Genomic DNA, 21,999 nt, shown 5'->3' with positions numbered 1-21,999 from the left:
ACTTTTTACACAGTTCTGTACACTCTACACCAAAAAGCCAACAATTCCTAGTCAGGAGATAGAGACAGCAGGCTCCTCTGAAACACTGATAATGCTTTAGCAGACTACATAAGGTCACATCCCAGAAGGGGGTAGAACATGAAATCTCACATCTTGTTTGGTTCAGAACCCCATTATTATGAAAAAGAATGTAAGATTTTCAAATCAATTGCTATACATACATTAAATAATTAATTTATAAAATGTTTTCTCTTCATAGAAGAAAGTTTTGGTATAAAACTAGCTCTATGTGATGTTACCCTGCGGATGTCATGTAAATGCACGTTAATAATACTGTTCCATGATATAAAATCTTATAAAGAAATGCAAAAGTCTGTGCTTACTGTTCTAGTTCAAACTTGGCCTTCTTAATATGGATATAGCAAGTATCACGAAACTTCGAACAAGGCCAAGAGCGCCAAGAGTAACCTTGAATGCGCAGAAGAAAAATTTCAAACAAGGGGGTGGGTTGAAGGAATGCAGGGAATGCGTGGCCTTGTTCGAAGTTATGTGACACTGTCTCTAATAAAAAAAATCAAGGTTCCTGTTTGCTGTGTGTATTGCCCCGACAAGGCTGCATCTCCCCTCCCATGGATGCATACAGCAGGTGTCCAGTGACTTCACATCAATACTTAGCATTCTTATTTCTTAGGTCATTCCCAGTCAGAAATATCACGAGTGTACATTCAATTCCCAGAGGATACAGCTATGGATGTTTCATCTTATAATTAGTAACTGTGAGTGAGCTGGGAACTAAGTGAATTGAATTGAATTGAAACCTCAAGTCTCTCGATAGATATGTTTCAGGCCTACAGTAAACGAACTTATAAAATTTAAAACCAGACAACAGACTTATATTCCATAGCTTATGTCACATCTAACAAAGTTATTAAAATCACAGCTACATCCTTTCTGATTGCAACTAATGCTTACCATACTAACATTAGCCATCTGCTGGTATCACTAAACAAGAGTGCTATTTTAATCTGATTTAAAACTAGATAGGTAGATTAAAAGACATGATCATTTAATGGCCCTTGCACTATATCTGTCATTGATCTGTCCTCCAGCAGTCCTGCACCTTGAATTATATACAGTATTGTCATAGGATCACACTCACTATAAACTAACACGCAAAGAAAATAATCGTTAATATTTTTATGATGTGATGCATTCTCTTCACATGCCACAAATAAAAAGTTTGACATAAAAATATTTCTGATAATCTCAGAGGGTGAAACAACCACTATAATGGCACTATTATGATACGTACCTGAATCTCTGCTTTGACCCCCCCCCCCAAAAAAAAGTCCATCTGGAAATACTTGAAAACTGACCAACTACATGCATATAACAGAAGACAACGGCTTTAACCAGGTAAGAACAAGGTGCTCCATAACAACTTGCTATAACATTATGATATTTGTGTTTAGTAAATTAGTTCCTATAAATAACAGTTTAAAATCAGCACACGATTGGTGGCTTGACAAGTCAATTACCGCTCATTTGACCAAATGACATTTCACATTCAATGTCATTTATTCGCTGCAACAGACATAACAAATACCTGGCATGAAGACTGCCACCTTCCAGAATGAATTGCAACGTGTTCCGGTAAAAAGCTTCCATCATTTTGGAGGAACATGTTGCCTTCATCTTTGTGGCAGAAGGCCTCTTCTACCCCAACGACAGAAGTAACTGGCAACTTTCTAGAAGACTACACAGCATATTATCCTGGAAGACAGCAATCTTCATTTTCATCTTCATTGCCCTGAGAACCTACAAGAAGTGTTACGGTTCCCAGGTCATCAACAGAATGCAACTCAAATTTGCAACATGCGACCATCCACTTCCTCAGTGATATATCATGTTTACCAATTCTTACGAGTATTCATTTGTCTGCATGTGGAGAAGTTCCATTGACAGGATCCTGCAGATTCTTATCTGGTAAGCATTTTGCAACTGTCGGCTGGATCAGCTGCCAAACATCCGCCATCTACAAATACAAGTTAATTATATGTAGAATATAAAATTACAAAAACTGAATAATAAGTATATGAAAGGATGAATATTACAAACACTAACATCCAAGACAATTAGATTCTAAAAGGTTCTGGCAATGGATGACACACAGAATTACAGGGGTTTTGGACTTTTTCCATCGTCTGGAATATTAGGTAATAGAGGACACAACATTTCAGAAACTGGATCTGTTTCTGAAACGTCATGTCCTCTATTACTTAAAATTCCGGACGATGGAAAAAGTCCAAAACCCCAGTAATTCTGTGTATCCAAGACAATATTATTCTCTTAATTTTATTACATATGTTTTTAACCTTCAAAATAAAAAAAAAATTATACTGGATGTGTGGGGAAACATCCTCCATATGAATTAAAAGTTAATCTTCAAAATTGTCAAGACAAATTAAAAACCTTTAAAAATGTAGTAACACCATATACTAACCTGCATGTCCAAACAGTGTCCTGAGAGATCATAAAGATAAAACAAACATTACACATTGCACATTCAATTTATATTACATACGTCTTCCACAAACATAATTCGTTTCATAAAATATGCATAAAAATCCTGTGCAAAGATACTGCCCTAGTGCATGCACCATTATGTTCCTGAAAATACCACCCACATAGTTTTATTTAAGGACACATAAACTCCATAAATTACTGCAATTTAATCAAAATCTTTATAGATATTTCAAGAAAAATTGTTTGTTTTTTTTAACTAGTATATTCATATTCACCAGGAGTCAACTTATGATGGGTGAATTCTAAAATACTGAATATGAAAGTAATGTGCCCAATTGTTTAGGTGCTAGTAAGTGGTACGTACAGATACAGGGCATTCTAAAAGATACTTTTTCATATTCAGGGGTGCCGAAAAATCTCTGAATTGGTTTTCATGATCACAACACCTTCCACACTCTGTACATTACATTCCCTCCTGCTGTCCTCCACAGACCAGTTTTCACTCAAAAGTATGGAATTAGAATTCCTATGAGTAAGTGGACAATGACATCTGAGTCTAGTAACCCACTATATTAATTTGTATTACAAATACCATCACAATGGAGGCTCACTGATGTTGGACTAATAAACTGAGAAAATACAGACTATAATGGACTCAAAAGTGGTACAACACTGAACACAGTGGGGAAAATAGAAAAATAGTTTTAAAAGTAACAATGTATACAAGATTTAAGTTCATCATCATGATAATTATAAAGGCTGCAATCTTGTGCAGTGAAGTTTGGTAGGCGGATTGTTTCGGTGGAACATCCACAGGTTCTTCCAAAATGTGTAGTACATATCCACATAGCTGCATGGTATTGCATCCAAGAAAATGTTAATAAGAATGTGACAAAACTGCATGAAGTAATAGATTGTTACTTATTTCCACATGCACCAAATCCAATCACAAAAAATACTTGTATTTCCACAAGCAGCTGGCGATATAGACTCCTTCCACAAGCTTCTGGCCCCTCTGCACATTCATGAAACTGCCAAAAATTCATGCCCAAAACACCCTCCAAAAATATGGTTGTTAATAAAGAAATTATTCTAAGATGAACCCCCATTTAATATTCCCAAATTTAAGAATTTCCATCCTTTAATGCTCAATTTCAGTGGCCCCAAGACAATGATCTCAGTGTTAAAACACCTCTGTTTAAAATTTTTCTCAGTTTAATGTTCAAATCTATCCCTTAAAAATAATTCGGAGTTTCACTGTGGTCCCCTAAACTTGTCATTTTCAAAGAATAACGTAAATATTATAAACAAACATCCACATAAGTTTAGTCTCCCCTGTACCACTGCTTCTTAGTGATGCCTACCTCAGAGTGCCCCCTGATCTGTACAGCAACTAGAGTTCCCAGTACAGCTGCTAAAATCTCCAGATGTGCATGTACCAATTGAGTTTCTAAGTGGAGACAATGCAGAGAGAATGCATTGCGGAGCTCGACATTGGCAATTACAGACTCCTGTTCCATCATCTTTGTCTCTAACTGTTCCACAGATTCAGCCTGAAAGAAAAGTACACATTTTTAGTACTTCTGAGCATACATACATACATAAACACATAAACACACGATGCTGCATACTGGGCTCATGAATGTCTCAATGTTTAACAGGACTGGGCAGGATTTGACACTTTCACACTGGTAACTATGAATGGTATTGTCTTCTCGTATGTGATGCCATGCAGTCCGGTAGAAGTTTGCCACTGTTTCAAAAGAACATGGTGACTCCACCTTCAGGGTCAGAGAATGAGGCAACCAGGAAACCAGCAAGAAACAAGAATATGGTACTCTTTATAGCCAAGTTATTAAATGAATCAAGTAGAAATCCTTTACAATAAGAACTAGCCAGAGCCAAACAATCTGCAGATAATTAAAAACAATTTAGTTTCTTTAAACAACTCAGCTTACAATGCATACTTAGTGTTTTTAGTTAATTCTACAGTCTTACATGCAACAATTTATTAAAACATAATGAAAGCTAGTCACTTTAACTTTCAATAAATTGTTCCACATAAGACCATAGAATTAAAAGTGAAAATACAATGCTACAATACAATATCACAATGCAGACTGTTTATGAGATATAAAATGGTTATAAAATTTAAAATGGAAAAATGAAGAGTACTATATTCTGGGATGTGACACTGTACAGTCTGGTATGAATTTACAAATGTTACAGAGAAATGGTGAACTTCTTTCTACCAGACTATGATGTGTCACATTCCAGAAGATAGTATTTATATTTCATACTCACCACTGTGCAAATCTCAACCATTAACACACTGAAAAATGTTTTACATATCAATGGCAGAAGAATATTGTCTTATGGGATAAAATGCTATGTAATCTGGTAACAAGTTCACTGACGTTTCAGTGGAATGTACTGTCTCCATCTTCAGGGTTGAAGAGTAATCTAAGCAAGAAGCAGCACAAAACAAGCTCTGCTTGCCTGGCTTTACTCTTAGTCACTTCAAACACTACAGTTGAAATGTACGTACATCTGTGCCTCTGATGACACCTTGCATCTGTCGTTTCTTGAGAGAAAGCATCTTTGCTAAAGCCTTGTTATGATCTTGCGCAACACCCTTCTCATGCCTCTCGCAAAGTTCTCTATGAGCGACCAGGATATCCAGCAAAAGGTTCAGTCTCTCACAGACCTCATCCTCTTCCCTTATAGCTTGTTGCATCGCCTTGCTTGAGAGAAGACCAAATTCTCTGGGAATGAAACAAATTGTATTAGATGCAAGATGTACATGTAAAAGACCACACAGTTTCCTAAGCCAGAAGACAGACCACAGTGAGAATTAAGATTATGTATGATCTTGTGGGATGTGAGTGTAGTTTAGTCCCTGAAGATGGACTCTGCACATTCCTGTGAAATGTCAGTACCTATCTTGCGCACAGTGTCACAAAGCAAGCCGGCAGGTTGGTGATAACAGTTCTGACTTATATCCAGAAAATGCTTCGTTCAAATCTCAGCTTGGACACTGACTATCTTCATTCATATATTTCATGTTTTTCTTTCTTTTTAGTTCTTCCAGGTGAATGCCAGGACAGTATCTTGAAATAGGCCATGGCTTTCTACATCCTTTTCCAATTTATCATTCATTAATCTATTCATTATGTCATTTAATAAACTGGCTGACAGTGTTACTAAATGGACCACAAATAAATGAATACAAATACATCACATCCCAGATGACCATAATCTTAATATTCATTACTGTGAGATGCTCAAGTCTCATCATATGAATCTTCATGGCCATGCATCAGTTCCTCTGAACCCACTGCAACAAAATATGTTCTGTAGTCAAAGTTGACAGTTCTTTAAAAATAGACTCACTTAGATATGATATGAAATCCTTTCTTCATGTCAGCCCAGACACTGTTACCACCTGTAGCCCAATTTGAGGATCCATGGGGTTCATTCGCTAAACTGGTTAGCTGAGATCCAAGTTCAGCCATATCAGCTGCATAACTGAACGAAAAAAAAAATGTCAAGATTACAGACACAATCATATTATCAAAACAAACTCCATGGCCTGTAGTCCGCAAGGGAACTATAGCAACCGAGCGACCACTGCTTGTCGGCGAAGTTAGTGACAACTTTAGTGGATAGAAGGTGTCGTGGTCAGCGCAACGGATCCTCACGGCTGTTAATTTCAGTTTTCTAGACCGCATAATCATATTATCTGAAATGTTTATTGTGTAAGTATCAATAGAAGCAGAAGTACCCATCCTTTGCCCAGGAAATGACTACTTTCTTTGCCTAGATATCAATATGTAGCAGCTAGAAGGAATAACACTCAAACTGAGACAATATCTACTCAGGTAATACAAAGATGACTGGAAATGAGGATCTGAACTGTACACACAAACTCTGCCACAGTACTGCATCTTGCTTCAACATCCATGAACACTCTGCATACTGACAGCAGGACAGAGTAAACTTCATGGTATTTTAGGATTTTCTCTAGTCTGCAGCAAGGAAGAAAAGACAGGCAGAAAACTGATAGAAAGCTTACATCATTTTACATGAAATATGTCTTAAAAAAGCAAAACCTAAGCAATGAGTATAACATTTTTGGGCAATAACAGGTAAAGTTGGGGCACGCGGTAGTGTAGTTGGTTGAGGCACTATGCGGGTTCAAGTCCCGATGAGGTCATTTGATTCTTTTTCAATTGACCTAATCCTTCCAGCTGCACTATGGCCCTGGGGTTGACTCAGCCTCTAACAGAAATGAGTACCAGGAATTTTCCTGGGGGTAAAGGGCGGCTGGTGTGTAGGCTGACAACCTTACCGCCATCTGTGAGCCAATGGTCTAGATAATGTGGGAGCCTCAACATCTCACAACCCTATGGGCCTCCATGGCCTGTTACGGGGATAGCTTTACCTTTACCTTTTACAGGTAAAGTTATCCCACAGCTTAATTAATTAAGGATCACACCGTGAAGACATATGGGAGAGTGGAGGTATAGCTCCACCATTCTTAATGTTGGCACTAGATGCAGGTGTGTGGTCAAATTCATGTCATGCTGCTTCAACCTCGGGCAGACTCTGGTACCCATGGAAAGGAGGCTGGGTGCACCCCTGAGCCAGTCAGAATGCTACAGAAAAAAGAAAAATCTGTAGCCCCTACCAGGAATCTAACTTCAATTTCTTGGTCAACCAGCCCACAGCAGCCAAGCTACACCGGCTCCTGATGATAACCGTAGTACAAAGGGTTAAATACTTACCCATGTGACCTCAAGGCCAAGACATCAGCAATCTGCTTCAGGCGAGATATACCATTAAGTATAATTCTAATCTGGTCTCGACTGTTGGCAAATTCGCTGTGTGTTTCAGGAGGTACCAATTCCTGGTAAAGGAATATATACTGATTATTCAAAACTTCTGGGACTGATGTTTTGACATTGGTGACAATGAATAGCACCGTCTCCTGGAAAGTGACACCATGCAGCATCACAGACTGTCATCAACATTTCAGAGGAAATTGATGCCCGATGTAGGGAAAGAATGACCGAGGAGATATGCCATGATCTAGTATCGCTAACACGGCTCTCATTAAGGCCTGCTAATAAGGGCCTGTCTTCTATCCCTTCCTTCCCTTCGTTTCTTGCCACGTACACCCTCGTATTATTCTTTCTCCCCCTTCCCATTACGAAAACAGCCCTCTTTAGAGCCGATGGCTCCCACCAGCTTGCCCAAAGCCATGGTCTAGTCCTTCCTTCCCTACACCTCATACCATTATTTATTCACTTGGCTCACTCTTCTACCCTGAAGATGGCTGCAGCAAGTTCATCCAAAATTTTGGTACCTACGAACTGAACTACACAGTGTCGTATCTCATAAGTCCTCAACACAACTTCCACCATTTCTTACTGGTAACTAAATTCTGACGTAAATGTGGCAACAGCCATCAGAACCACAGGTGAACTATCAGACAAAATCTCAAAGTAAAGAGCAAAGATATAACCGTACTTTGTAAAGTTAGTGGAGGAAGCCTTCTTACATTAGGCCTGAACAGGCAAATCATGTTGGAAGACTTCTGACAGAGAACGGGAAAGGGTTAACATTATACAATGAAGTTTTATTCATAACACTAGTCCGTCAATGCGTCTGTTGCCTTATCAGTTATGTACTCCATTTCTTCTGTTCATTCTTCATAATTTTGACACTCAAAGTTTGTGACTGGAGTTGCATGGCACCTCACACATTAAAGTACAAGTCAAAATCAACGTAAGACGAAGCAGCTAAGCATTTAATCTACAAATTATATTCAGAACCATCAGAGTACTGGTTCTTTGCGTAAGATACTGCGACTTTCCTTGTCAATATCGCAACGTACAGTAGCTAATACTTCAAAGAAATAACATGCAAGTTATGAAGTTAAAAGTTTATTTGTGTAACTGAAAATGACATTGCAAATAAAGATTCAAATCCTAGACAAAAACTCTATAACACTTGCACAGTGTTTAACAGCTGTATGTGATAACGTCTTTGGGTGCCGGCCGGTTCTAAAGGATTTTGATGATGGTGTATAACACTCAGAATTACTAGGTTTCTGATATTCTAGAAAGTAGAAAATATGACATTTTGGAAACTGGATCACTTGATTGAGGTTAGTTCTTTCTAAGGGACCCAAATGAGTATGTGTCTTCCCCCCCCTCACCTGAGGATGGAAACAAATCCAGTTTCCAAACATTGTGTTTTCTTGCTATAGGATTCTGACGATGGTGTATAACACACAGAGATATTGGGTTTTCAGACTTTATCCATCGTCCTGGTTAAGATAACTAAGAAAAACACTACGTTTCGGAAACTGGATCTGTTTCCGTCCTCAGGTGAGGGAAAACACCTATTCTGTTGGGTCCCTTAGAAAGTGCTAGGATGGAAACAGATCCAGTTTCTGGAACGTCGTGTTTTTCTTAGTTATCTTAAAAACCAGGACGATGGATAAAGTCTGAAAACCCGATATCTTATCATGTTTTCTACTCTCTAGAATACTGGACAATGTAAAAAGTCCAAAAATTCTCAGTATGTGGGTGTTCTCTATTATGTCTGTGATAGCAAATAAATAACAACCTTATATTTGTATATAGTTTAGATGAAGGAAAATTTCAGGTTCTCATAAACCATAGATAAAATATACAAAGTGTTATACCTTTGCACGGGCAGCAAGTTCTGAAGTGGTGAATTCATCGGGCACCCGCCTGAATATTTCTCGGATCTTGTGTTGGACGTCACCACCAGAGTACGTCAAGAAGAAGCTGAGCAGTGGGTCACCACTCAGCGCAGGGTGACGAGCTACAAGTGTTAACCATCTCCTTAAGGATTTGCGTCGCTCCTCAATGAAGTGGGAATCCGCTGGAAATAAACCATTTAACAATTCACTGGCACGATATTGCTCTGAGATTAATGCATAGAAATTAAATCAGTTTTAATTGTTTTTGATGAACATTTCCCAAGTAATCAATATATACCTCCAACCATTTTCTTTGGTGGCAGCTTAGGTATAAGTCTATATGGAAATCTCCCAAGAAGGAGCTCGTGAAGTGCCACAAAATCGTTGTACCGCCTCCTTACAAGAGAACCAAACCTCTGCCAATAAAAACACAAAATTCAATCATTAGTCCACAAGAGGTAGTGAAATCTTTATCGTCAATTCATTTCCAGACATGTGAGTACATGAATTAAATTTGCATAATATATTCCCATATTTCTGTATTACAAGCTCAAACCTGCCTCCATAAGTCAAATGCACCCACTGTTACTCTAAAAATATTCCATTTTATCACAAACTGTTTTGCTCCTCCAACCAGGATAGCTCAGTTGACATAGTTACCAGGTTAGGGTCTCGACAAATGTAACGGGGGTTCAATCGGCAGCACAGGAAGATTTTTCTCTTCTCTATAACGTCCACACCAGTTCTGGGGCCCATTCAGCCTCCTCCCCATACAATGCGGGGCACGGGATGATTCCCCAGGGATAAAACAGCAGAGGCATGAAGCTGACCAAAGGCCTCCATCTACTGCCAAGGTTAAGAAAGGTGCAGCTATATCTCCAGTCCCCCATACACCTTCATGGCATGGTAATTAATTGAGCCCAGGGATAACTTTATCTTTACCTTACTCTGTTGCTCTCCTATTCTGAATGTTTGTTACCTAATGCTTTGTCCACACTGCCATATCCAACCAAGGTGAGATAGTAACTGCGACAAGACAAAATATTTCTCTTTCACAGCGCACTTTGGGCAGTTTCTTCCCCCTGTCCCTAGATGGTACTGACAGCTACCTTTCGTTATTCCTTGACTGTACGCAGACAATTTGCTATTCATTTCTTTGTAGAAGAATACTCTGGGGGAGAAACCCACACGGAATCAAGCATCAGCTGATCAGAGCAGACCATGACAGCTCCAATGCAACAATATGCATTTGTTACAATAGTTTCATGTGTGATTGTCTATTCAAGCATCGAAAGTCCCGCAACCGCAAAAACAGCCATGTACTGCTAAAACTGATTGGGCTGGTGGGTATGCCCGGCGTACACTTGCTGAGAGCTGGCACAATATGATTAAAACCTGATGAGCAGCCCACACAATGGGCACTAGAAATTTGTACTGATAACAGCCCAACTGTTCTTACCTTGCTGCACACTTGATATTCTACATGTTTTAGGAACAGCCCTTTCTTTTCAGGTACCAAGTCAACTTCTATAGTATCCATCTGGCAGATGTCAGGATAACGTAGACCAATCTGTGTCAGACTTGTTGTCACTGCTGGTGAAAGGTCTGACAGGTCACCCAAATCTGGTCGTGGAAGCTCTATAATAACCCAACACAATCACACCTAAACTTTCACATCTGAAGCACAAACTTCATCTAAATAATATTTACAAATTCAGTTCCTGCCTCACACGTCTCCATTATGAAGACCAACCAGTCAATGCTGTTTAGGGAAAGAACTGCTTGCTGTTTACTACGAGAATTATACACTTACTGGGCAAAATGCAGTGCTTTATAATGTTCAAGCAGGCAGTATATACTGTTACGGCCGTGCTTTGAGGCACCAACTGAATGTACGTGCATGGAGGCCTTTACCGACTCACACTGCAGCCCACAGAGATGGCACCTCTTCTGTAGGCCCACCAAAAAACTGACCAACGGGCGATGTCATTTACTTATTTACTTACATACCCCTTCGTTCTATGGTCCCCTAAGGACCATGGCCTTATTTATGGCATATGCTTTTTCCTATCTGTCCTTATTTGCATGTGAGTTGAGTACCCTACAGAAAAGCAGGTCAGCTAAGCTAAAGGAAGAAGGCACAAGCTCATGATAAGGCTGTGGCCTCAATAAATCTTCATTTTCAACATACTCAGTATTCTGAAGTCACATACAAAATGGCAATCCAGTCAGAATAGCAGGACACAATTTCTCAGCCTCAGAATTTGAGACAGTTGTAAATATTGTGAGAGGTTTTTTACCATGTCTCATTACCAGAATTTAATTTCACATTAATCCTACAAATATTTTATACAATTTTATTTCACTATAATTAATAATAACAATAATAATAATAATAATAATAATAATAATAATAAATACGGTTAGAAAAATGTGACTACAACGTCACATCCATGGAACAGAAATAGATGGGAAAAGATTAACAGTAGAATATTTAAACCTATTTCATATTTCTACAAAGTAGTAAAACAAATTTCATGCAACTAAAACTGTGTAGTGTGCAGTAATGAAACCTATATACCAGTACTTACTTCAGAAATAATATTTACCTTCCCCAGAGAAATTCTCCAGAAGTTTTGAACTTGGCTGTTTGCCCTGCTGCGCCCAGGCAACCAATGCCAAACCCTTGTACAAACTGCTACGAGAAAGTGGCCCTTGCTTTGTATCTACAAGCTCCCAGATCTAGAAATATACACAAACGTATCAAATGAAACATGATACAACTGAGCTCTATAAAACTGTGTTCAATGTCTCATATTTCTAACACACAATCCTTTATTTTCTGTATTTCTGTTTATAATATTCACAAAGCCTACGCCTCAAATTATTACACCGATACAAATATTTCAACTTTCACAACTGTCCATTATTGCAAAAAGGACTCTATTATTAATAAAAAAAAAAACATCAGAGACAGCAGGAAAGAGGTAGGAGTATTCAATACCAAAACGAGATAACAGTGGTACACCCGAGTTCACCCCCTCAGATCTGGGGTATCTCTGATTTCGCTTAAAATACTTCCTCAAGACTTACCAAACTTAATGTCTGCGATGGGAGTCCTGATTTGACAAGCAACTTTGTGAACAGTTCCTTACTGACATTACTGGAAGATGGTGAAATAATATTAAAAACTTCACGATAATACGGAGGTACTGACCCTGAAATAGAGAGCATAAACATATTATTTATCACAATTCAAACTCTTACAGCCCCTAACGTAATCGTTTGCCTAACCCTAAAATCCTATTTACAAACAAGTTTCTGCATTGCAAAAATTTCTCTCCATGCAGATTACGTAAGTGGCAAGGTGTTGAGGGAAAAACATAAGAAGCGTATTTAGCAACATAACAGAATCATCCCTCCGCATTAACAACATGTACCATCACACATACTACAATATATGGACAAATACATAGCCTAATCCACCCACCAAACACCAAATCTGTCGCCATGTTTTGACAACTCACAAAAACGAATGCGCATCAAGTTGCGCTACTCGTAAACCAAATGAACTGTCGTTTTCATCGCTGTACTTCTTGAGTATTTCCACAATTCCACATCTAAAACAGACATTTATATTAAATTAGACAGTCTCCATAATTTTATTCATAGCAGCTTTATTTATTGACGTTCATTTCGTATGACGAGTACTGTTTTCATTTAATTGTAAGGAAAAGGAAGTGATTAGCTGTGGCTGGATGCGTATTCGCGAGGTGTAAAGGATGTGATTATTCGACCTATCGGATAGTCGTCATTCGGATTGGGCGTTTGTATGACGAAGTAGGAGGTTCGGCTACTGACGAATCTATTCTTTTCTCTTTCCCACAGTACGCATCGTACGCATACCGACGTATACCAGCTTTGGGACTTCTGAGCCTATACAGTGGTAGCAGGGGGTGTTGCCCCCGTGGGTAAAGGAAGCTGAGCGCTCAACTCCATGTAGTGCCGAGGACATGAATGGTGGGGCATCATTACGTATTTAAATATATGAAACGTAAAAACGGATGAAGATGGAAAATATGCGGAGGAATGCCATCACAGCGTAATTTAAGAAAATATTCCAGCAACTGTCTGGAGAGGCTCTAGAAAATCGTGATAAACCACATGTGAGAAATAGGCCTACTTCTGTGATCTGCCCTCGGCAGCCTCCTTCATTGTACCTTTATATAAGGCTGGTCTCATATGAAATGCTTTTGGGAATATTTCTTCTCATTAATATGACAGTCGCTGAATAACCTAAATGCGTGGAGAATGATGCATTCTAGATTTTAACTTCAGCAATGTGATGGGATTTAAATGAATGGTTCCTACTTTAGTAAAATGAGTATAAATGCAAGTACAGCAATTGCCAAATTTAATCCACCAAGGCCACAGAAAGAAGTACTGTGGATGTTGGGGATGATATCCCTTTCTTCCTACTCTTGTATTTCCCCCCAGACCCTCTGGCCTATGTCAGCTTGTCCAAATCACTTTTCACTGGCAAATGTTATCACAGACATTCATTTGAACAGAACAGCTCTATGAGAGGTGGGGGAATACAGGGAACTATACTGGACAGGGATGCATAACAGCTTGAGGGAGATTAGGAGAGGGCAGATCCATGGGACTCCTTTGCATGACCTCAGTATAACAGGCATTGCTGCATATGGCATGGTACAAACTCTGATAAATTGACTAGTATACCAGCAACTTTATATATCAATATGGAGTGAAAGATGTATCTTACAAACCGAGTATTTTTCCCATGTTCTACATATCACACAATTTTACTGTTCTTAATATGCAATTTCATTCCCTAAGACTGGTTGCTTGGGGTAAAGAGCAGCTGGCCAGCTTGTAAGGCTGACAACCTCACTGCCATCTATGAGCAGATTGTCTAGAAAATGTGGGAGCCTCCATGTCTCACAACCCTATGGGCCTCCACGGCCTCTTACAGGGATACCTTTACTTACTCTAACACTGGTGGCTTACAATGATATTCACATAAATGCATCACAGAATTAATTTACGTGAACATGATGAGTGTCATTATGATTTTTACAACTTTTGCCCCATGCCGTATTAAATGTTTTTACATTGTTTGTTTTCACCAGCTGTGTCGAAATGTATATTGTTTTTACATTACTGTCAATTGTCAGAGAAACTGATGACTGCTGTAGTACCCCCACCCCAAACGCGCGCACAACTAGTAGACACACAGCAGTGGCACACAAACATATCCAAGAGAATGCAGACCAGTGACTGCTGTGGGACATGGTAAGTATTTTGCACATACACTGCTGTCCTCCATGATGGCATGTAACTATATTTACCGCCTTAACACCAAAAACACTCTACATTTTGCCCACACAGTGTATTTATGTGTTTTCTATGACTCTCACAGTAAACGGTGATTATTCCCCTAAACAGCATTTACTGATTGGTCTTTGTAATGAAGATAATAAGTTTACTGTGAGGTAGGAAGCAAATATTTAAATATTATTCAGAAGACATTCATGCTTCAAAGGGTTAATACTAGTATCATAACAGATGAACAGGTTTTAGAATGTCAAGAAAACAGCAGGTTGGTTTCAGTGTACCGTTATTCCACGTTTTGAATTTATGGAAATGAAGATTTGAAGCTTCATGAAGATCGGCTTGACCAGATGAACGCAGGCATCTTATGCATAGGCTAGCAGAACACGAGAAGGAGTTAGCAGTGGTAACAGGAAGAGAAGTGGTGAAGAACTCGCCCCCATTGTCACTATCGGGATCTGGAAAGAGATAAGTGGAAGTCTGGTATGGAGTATTAGAAACAGCACCAGTAACTGCATAATTAATATAGGAGTAAGTTAACATTTAGTGTAAGGTTGTCAGATTTAAATATGCAAGTACGTAGCCTATAAATGCTGTTGTTATGGTTAACTTCTTCATATGACATGTAACATTCATTCTTTCCACTGATACCTTTTTCTCAATGTAATCTATTAAATTTTATTTATGCACAGAGAAATAAGCTCGTCAAATTTTGAACAGTAATCCAAAACAGGAATTTTTTGTGATCTGTGTAAACATGTCACCCAAACATTTGAGCTGCATTTAACAATTATATTTTCATCACATTTCTAAAAGAACAGAAAGGCAATTTTTGTGTAATGGGAACTGAATATTTTCAGCATTAAAAAGCATAACGTGTCATTATTAAAATCAATGATGAACCCTAGTTCTGCTGGTATAAAATACATTTCTGCCATAAATGAGACTTTGTATTGGAAGTTACTTATCAAACAGTGCATCCAATTATCTTGACTATATAAAAAAATATTAACCCCTTAAAGCAGTGCACAACCTGCTTGCACATTCAGAAACTCTTCATTTTGCCCACACAGTCATGTCTTATATATGAATCTTTGAGTAGTGATTATTTCCCTAAACATCATTTGATCTTTGCAATGAAGACCTGTGCACATTCTGCTGGGTACAAACAGTCTTCAGACATTACTTAGGTGATCTTTGTGCTTCAAGGGTTTTAGTATCTGTTGCACTTGGATTTCACTGTTTTTATATTATAAAATCAAAGGTAATTTGTCACTTTGTTTAATTAATTAAGCACCATACCATGAAAATGTATGGGGAATGGAGGTATAGCTCCATGTGTTCTCAACCTCATCACTAGATGGGGGTGAGTGGTCAGCTTCACAATCTGGCCACTTTACACCTGGGGAAAGAGCCCTGGACACCCACTGGACAGAAGGCTGGGTTGGCCCCACAGCCAGTCTGGACACTGTGGAGAAGAGAAAAATCTCTTGTCCCTGCTGGGAATTGAACCCCGATTCCCCTGCTGTCTAGCCTGTATAGCTCTCATTATACCAACTGAGCAATCCAAGTTTCTATATACATGTATTTAAACAGTGACAAAATGAGAATCAAGATTTACTATTATCATAATTTTAATAATGTGAAGTAATTAGTTATATATAAGAATATTTTATTTACTCATCCATATATATATATATATATATATACTAGAATATTTACAGTATCCATGTAAACAATATGAAGGCAATATATAAAAATGGTAACTGAAGTATTCAATGTTTTGATTCTTTCAAGGCTACTTCAAAATATGTTATTGAAAGTTTATATAGTTTAGGATCTCACAGCACTGAGATCCTGCTTCCTCTGTCTTGTGGGTACCCATTCTTCTACCCTGAAGACAGTCAGCAGGATCTTCCAAAATGTTTACACCAGCCTACCAAACTATACAGCATCAACAGAGACCATAATTTAGTTTAACAGTCACCACCAAGAAAACCTCAGATCTCTCAAATTAAAACCCTGGTGCATACATTTTTAGGCACCACTGCAATATGCTATGTATTATTATGCTTTGATACTTGAGGTTAAAAGACAACGGTTTAAATATAAAACCATAAAAAATTGTATACATTTGAGCTGTTCTGTAACACCCTTTTTCCAAACTTATATATGTTCTTGGGTTTATACATGAATTCATTATAATTATGTACAAAATGTGAAGTGCCTGTAGGGACTCGGGTAGACCACAAAAAGCCTCAGTCAGAACAGAAGATAACCCAGGTGAGACTCAAATAAAATGCTTCCAAAATACAAGTTCATAGCATTACACCAACCTGTACAGTCTTTCAGTATTTGTAGATTGTTTACTATGTTACCATGAAATATTGAAAGTAACTAATGTAGAGCTAAAAATCGCTGGACTGGGGGGTAAGCCAGCAGCAAAGTTGCTGGTAGTGAAGCTGATAATGCAATGACTGACATTTTTGTACTTTGTTCCAGGCCACCATGTTGAGACATGTGAATCGTCACAGCCACTGCACAATACTTCAGTACCCACAACCCACAGTGGCTGCATTACTTTGAAGCTTAAATAGAACCAATGGATACATGGTGGTGACATGAGAACTATCCAGACATTAGACAGTGAACACCAGTATCCTCCATGGCTGTGAGATGGTGCGTCTGCAGAAGACATTTATAATTGATGCGACAGCACAGAAAATGCCTCCCATGGCAGTCAGCGTATTAACATGAGAAGGACATTGCTTTGATCATACAACACCCTCAACTTCACCCCCTTGCTGAAGAGATTGAGTAGGTGAATCTACAACAGATTTGATTTAGACCTGCAAATGAAGGTATTCTGCCACAAAGAGCCTTAGAATCTTGTTCAGATTTTCAACTGTTGCTATGTCAACAGCATTACGATTGTCGTCTTCTGTATGCCACGCCGATGGGAAGGGAACTGGAATCAGATGCAAGATTGGGACACCTGGAAATAAATAGCCAATATTTTATAACGTAGCATCATAATGAAAGATACTGCATTCAACGTACTGAAATACGGGGTTTCGTTGTTTTATTCAAATAAATGGATCTGACTTATATACATGAATGAAGATTGTGTAAAAATGCAATTCATTTATGCAGAAAGTAAATGTCTGACAGATATTGTGCATGTCAAAACTTCTATAAAATCATGCAATGATTTACTAAAGAAAAATAAACTTGGCAATGCTGTGAACTTTGAAACACTGACCCACTGTCTGCGTGCCCAGATCACATCATATCTACAATTGCTGCAATCTCTCTGGCCATTCTAGCTGCAACATTTGCACACATGGAGCACAATGTGGGCCTCTGTGTCCACGTGAAGGGAAACCAATTACAGCATTTCCATAACCCAGTTGTCTCCACACCTAACAAGGTATGCTNACAATGTGGGCCTCTGTGTCCACGTGAAGGGAAACCAATTACAGCAACCTAACAAGGTATGCACCTGCCAAGTTTCATCTACATTGGTCAATTACTGTATCACTTATAATTATTACTTCAGGGCCTCCTCCAAGTAAATGACACTGCACCAGAATAATGTGCCAATATTCTGTATTTTTCTATAAATAAATATGGGAAAGATCCTCGATAGAATGCCTTTCTTAGTCATGAAACCAGACGTACCTCGAATCATGAACGGAATATGATCATCTTCAATACCGCCACGTCTCGACATCTGTTGAAAATAATACTGATCAGGCTTGCCTACTGAATATTGTACCAGTTGCCCCAGTCTGGCTAGGCTTCTCTCTGCTGCCATCATCCGACGATACCAGTTTTCTGTTTCTTTAAAGTAACTGTAAAATACTGGATCTGGGGCTCCAAGTAGATCCAGCAAGACTAAAATGTCCTAAAAAAAGATAAAACACACTTGTAAACAGTGACAGTGCATCTGCAGTCACACTTACAAATGAATTGTGTCTGTGTTTGTATCTGTCTACTGGCATCAAAGACAGATGACGAAGTATGAACTTCCTGGTTTCTTAAAGGATTTGTATTTATCCTGATTGCAGCGCTTATTTGCAACTGTAAATACCATAAGTTCAAATTAAAAACTAAACTTAAAATAACTTAAAACATTCACTACCATACCCCCTTGTGCTGGAATTCTACTGCTTGGACCAGCCATTTTTCCATGATGATGATTTTGCACTATATTCGAGACTGGAATTGAAGAGAACAAGTGGAAAACAGTAACAGTCGCTGTGTGTTATGTAGACTCATATGAGCGATGACATACATAACATTACTGTTATGGACTGATATATATATATATAAAATTGTACCTCAGCAGCTGGTTATCTATCACAAACATAATTACCATTAACAGGAAGTGAAAAAAAAAGTAATGGAATGTGTTTGTGTCCTTCATTGCAAAACCTTGGTTAGTAACAAGACCTTCAGCAAACAGGTGCCATCAACTCTGGCAGGAGCCCTGAAATTTCAGTAGTAAAAGTATTCATAAAAAATGATTAAATTAGGCATTGAATCAGTGTTTTGGAATTTCACTTATGAATTCACTTCCTGGTTCAAAGTAAAAGCTATGACGTTATAAAAGGTCAAACTAAAACCACTACATCATGATGACAATCTATAAATATTGCAATTACTTAGTCTCAAGAGAAAACGAAAATCACCAGATGTGTACATAGGGTTTTCCAAGTGAATGGTATACACACTTAACAAATTTTGCTCAGAATAATAGAAAACCCTTGTTAATCCTGCTTAAGTGGGGGGAGAGGTCATCCACAGTAAGTAATAATTTGGATTAGTGAAGCATAAAGTAGTCCTAAAAGACAAAAAACTTAGAACACAAACGGAAAATTTAATGACATAAGTAGTGCCGATGAAAATAAATAAAACAATTTTGCTGTAGAGCCTTCATTTACAAACGCAATACATTTTTCATCAACAGAAGACTCAAAAGTTGTCAAAAACAATGGTCTTTCTGTTGTACATACATCACCATCATCAACATCAGTGCCATTTAGACTCAGAAGTTGTTAACAGCAGTATTATATTTCAGTGTCATATTGTGTGTAAAATATTTTATTTCAGTTTCAGTCTCACAATATATGTATAATTCTATAACTATGAAGATGGCCAAAACATGCCGTAATGTAGAAACTGTCTAGTTACCATAGAATTATACATATGAGTATATTGTTAGACTGAAACTGAATAAAATACACTCAGCTGTTTACTATTTATACCACTAACTATACAGCTTTAGCAAGATACATCAGGACATGTCTTGCCTGCAGCAGTCATCATCATGACTGATTATTAGATTGAAATGTGAAAAACATTTATAATTAGAATACTGTATAAAGTTTCTTCATTGTGTGTAATACAGGATTTTAGGTAAACTGATAGTTATTAATTACCAAGTATTGGTTGTACTTCAGATTTTAAATTTTAGATATTAACATATTCATATAGTTCATTTCCTGTCATTCTAGTTCAACAGAATTATGAGAACATTTCCCTGTGTTAATCATGTAATGAGCAGGGACAGCTCCAACAGTTTCCTGATTTACATATGGTTTAATAGCTCTGACTGCATAACATGCAGAGCTAAGTGACTGCTGTTTGACCCCTCTTTACCACCATGATCAGACCAGCTTTAGGGTAACCGTCTTATCAAATCATTATTACAGGCTCTTTCCACAGAAGTGATGGGCTAGGGGATGGATGGCCATGGTTAGATTCCTGGCAAGAGCAAGGTTTTTCTCTTCTCCACAGTGTCCAGACCAGCTCTAGGGCACATCCAGCCTCCTATCCAATGGATAGCAGCAGCTTTCTCCCGAGGGTAAAGTGGCAAGGGCGTGAAGCTGACCACTCACCCCCTCCTAGTGCTAAGGTCATATTACCTTCACTTCCCCTACATCTTCATGGCATGCTACTGAATTCATTAAGAACAGGGACAGCTTTCATTAAACTGATCATGTGCCTTCATCTAGCACTGAGCCTATCAATGCAGAGATTTATATCCAGACTCCCCCATATATCTATATGTCTTGGTTATTAATTCATCTTGGACGCAACTTCACCTACAACATGGTATGGAACCAAGCAGAATGCCACTCACTATTCTGTGGAGCTGGTTGGTGCCATCGGCATTGTCCTTTGGATATGCACTTTGCTCCCATTTTGCAGCCAGGTGCCGTGCCCCATAAATCGAGTCGGTTGGACCCCACTGCTGAAATGCCTCCTCGCCATCAAAAAAGACAAATTTCAAACTTACGTCATTCTGCAAAGAAAAAAAATACATAACGGCCATTTGTTGTGTGGCATTGCATTGTCATTGAACTCTTCTGGGATGTGTTGTTCTGTGTGATTTAGCAGACAGGAACCAATGTTTCAGAGTAACCCGCTGCCTCCATTTTCAGGGTAGCTGAATGACAGTACAAGACAGATCTTAAGGAGGCCTTTAAAAAGACCTCAATGCATAAGAAAAAAAGTTCTGATTTCACAGGTTTAAAAATCCTAATAAAAATCCTGTAATTTCTTACATGCAAATAAGCATACGCTTTACACAAATGTGGAAATCTCAATGTTTACTGCTGTCTCGACAAGAATGAAAATAATATTCTGGCAATGGAGCAACATGAGTTTGCTCTGAATATGTTGTTAGGCTGTAATAACTCAGAATTGATGCTATACATAGAAATCTTCATTCACAGCTGAGTAAATGTCATGAACAGTACAAGGTTCATCTAATTATAGTAAAAATAAAAATTATGAATATGTGCAGTACAATGAGGAATGCTGAAATCCATCCATCCATCTATGGCTCTACAGCTGTTTTTTTGGATCTTTGTTGCTTTTCAGTTTCTTAATTTATACAAAGTCAGTAGGACTCCTTGGACAGGGGATCAGCCTGTTGCAAGGCCACTACCTACACACAGAATAAATGCACGCAGACATCCATGCCTCGAGTGGGATTCAAACCCACAATCCCAGTGTTGAAACGGGCAAAAACAGCTCATGCCTGAGACTGCGCAGCCACTTTGATCGGTGCAATGTTGAAATAGGGGGTATAAATATTAAAAGAAGCACATTTCAAGGAGACATCGTCAGCCCATTATGGACTTGCTTATGCTTTCTGAGTATATCCACAGATGCAAAGTGCCCAGTGCAAAGAACTATCTCTCCACACAACATGGATGATCTCAAAATTGTAGCTGGAAGTAACACTAAATTATTATAGCGGCCTCCGTAGTCTAGAGGTAACGTTCCCACCTCATGACTTGTAGTATGCGGGTTCAAATACCCGGCGGAGGTCGTCGAATTTTTAAGGGCGGAAAAATTCAGGGAACAAG

At 38.5% G+C, this 21,999-nt stretch overlaps 2 protein-coding genes and 1 long non-coding RNA gene across 5 annotated transcripts in view; 1 reads left to right on the top strand and 2 right to left on the bottom strand.

Annotated features, from left to right (window-relative positions):
- Nucleotides 1-491: 491 nt before the first annotated feature.
- Nucleotides 492-21,999, bottom strand: part of LOC111868103 (sorting nexin-8) — a 30,836-nt gene continuing 9,328 nt past the window's right edge. Inside the window, exons 1-11 of one of the 3 annotated variants that reach the window (XM_023858490.2) lie at nucleotides 12,753-12,841; nucleotides 12,356-12,480; nucleotides 11,872-12,004; nucleotides 10,722-10,900; nucleotides 9,561-9,678; nucleotides 9,242-9,444; nucleotides 7,314-7,435; nucleotides 5,920-6,054; nucleotides 5,075-5,291; nucleotides 3,891-4,079; nucleotides 492-2,035 (exon numbers count right to left, since the gene is read on the bottom strand). In XM_023858490.2, the coding sequence (XP_023714258.1) occupies nucleotides 1,931-2,035; nucleotides 3,891-4,079; nucleotides 5,075-5,291; nucleotides 5,920-6,054; nucleotides 7,314-7,435; nucleotides 9,242-9,444; nucleotides 9,561-9,678; nucleotides 10,722-10,900; nucleotides 11,872-12,004; nucleotides 12,356-12,480; nucleotides 12,753-12,774 (1,548 nt within the window). In that variant the 5' untranslated portion in view covers nucleotides 12,775-12,841 and the 3' untranslated portion in view covers nucleotides 492-1,930. Of the gene's footprint in view, nucleotides 2,036-2,503; nucleotides 2,524-3,890; nucleotides 4,080-5,074; nucleotides 5,292-5,919; nucleotides 6,055-7,313; nucleotides 7,436-9,241; nucleotides 9,445-9,560; nucleotides 9,679-10,721; nucleotides 10,901-11,871; nucleotides 12,005-12,355; nucleotides 12,481-12,752; nucleotides 12,842-21,999 lie in introns of those variants that run through there. The other 2 variants (XM_033752927.1, XM_033752926.1) reach the window with 2 other exon arrangements.
- The window catches only part of LOC111868097 (glutaminyl-peptide cyclotransferase), a 10,459-nt gene continuing 3,069 nt past the window's right edge, over nucleotides 14,610-21,999 (bottom strand). The window contains exons 4-7 of the mRNA XM_023858484.2: nucleotides 20,766-20,927; nucleotides 18,299-18,524; nucleotides 17,467-17,612; nucleotides 14,610-15,075 (exon numbers count right to left, since the gene is read on the bottom strand). Of these exons, the coding sequence (XP_023714252.1) occupies nucleotides 14,983-15,075; nucleotides 17,467-17,612; nucleotides 18,299-18,524; nucleotides 20,766-20,927 (627 nt within the window). The 3' untranslated portion in view covers nucleotides 14,610-14,982. The remainder of the gene's footprint in view (nucleotides 15,076-17,466; nucleotides 17,613-18,298; nucleotides 18,525-20,765; nucleotides 20,928-21,999) is intronic.
- Nucleotides 17,978-18,263, top strand: LOC111868099. Its single transcript, XR_002843455.2, has 2 exons — nucleotides 17,978-18,047; nucleotides 18,112-18,263. It is a non-coding gene; the product is annotated as an uncharacterized LOC111868099 (long non-coding RNA).

The sequence above is a fragment of the Cryptotermes secundus genome, unplaced genomic scaffold (assembly GCF_002891405.2).
Source record: "Cryptotermes secundus unplaced genomic scaffold, Csec_1.0 scaffold1361, whole genome shotgun sequence".
Lineage (NCBI taxonomy): Eukaryota > Metazoa > Arthropoda > Insecta > Blattodea > Kalotermitidae > Cryptotermes > Cryptotermes secundus.
The sequence above is the reverse complement of the archived record's forward strand: the minus strand, read 5'-3'. Positions and strand labels throughout refer to the sequence as shown.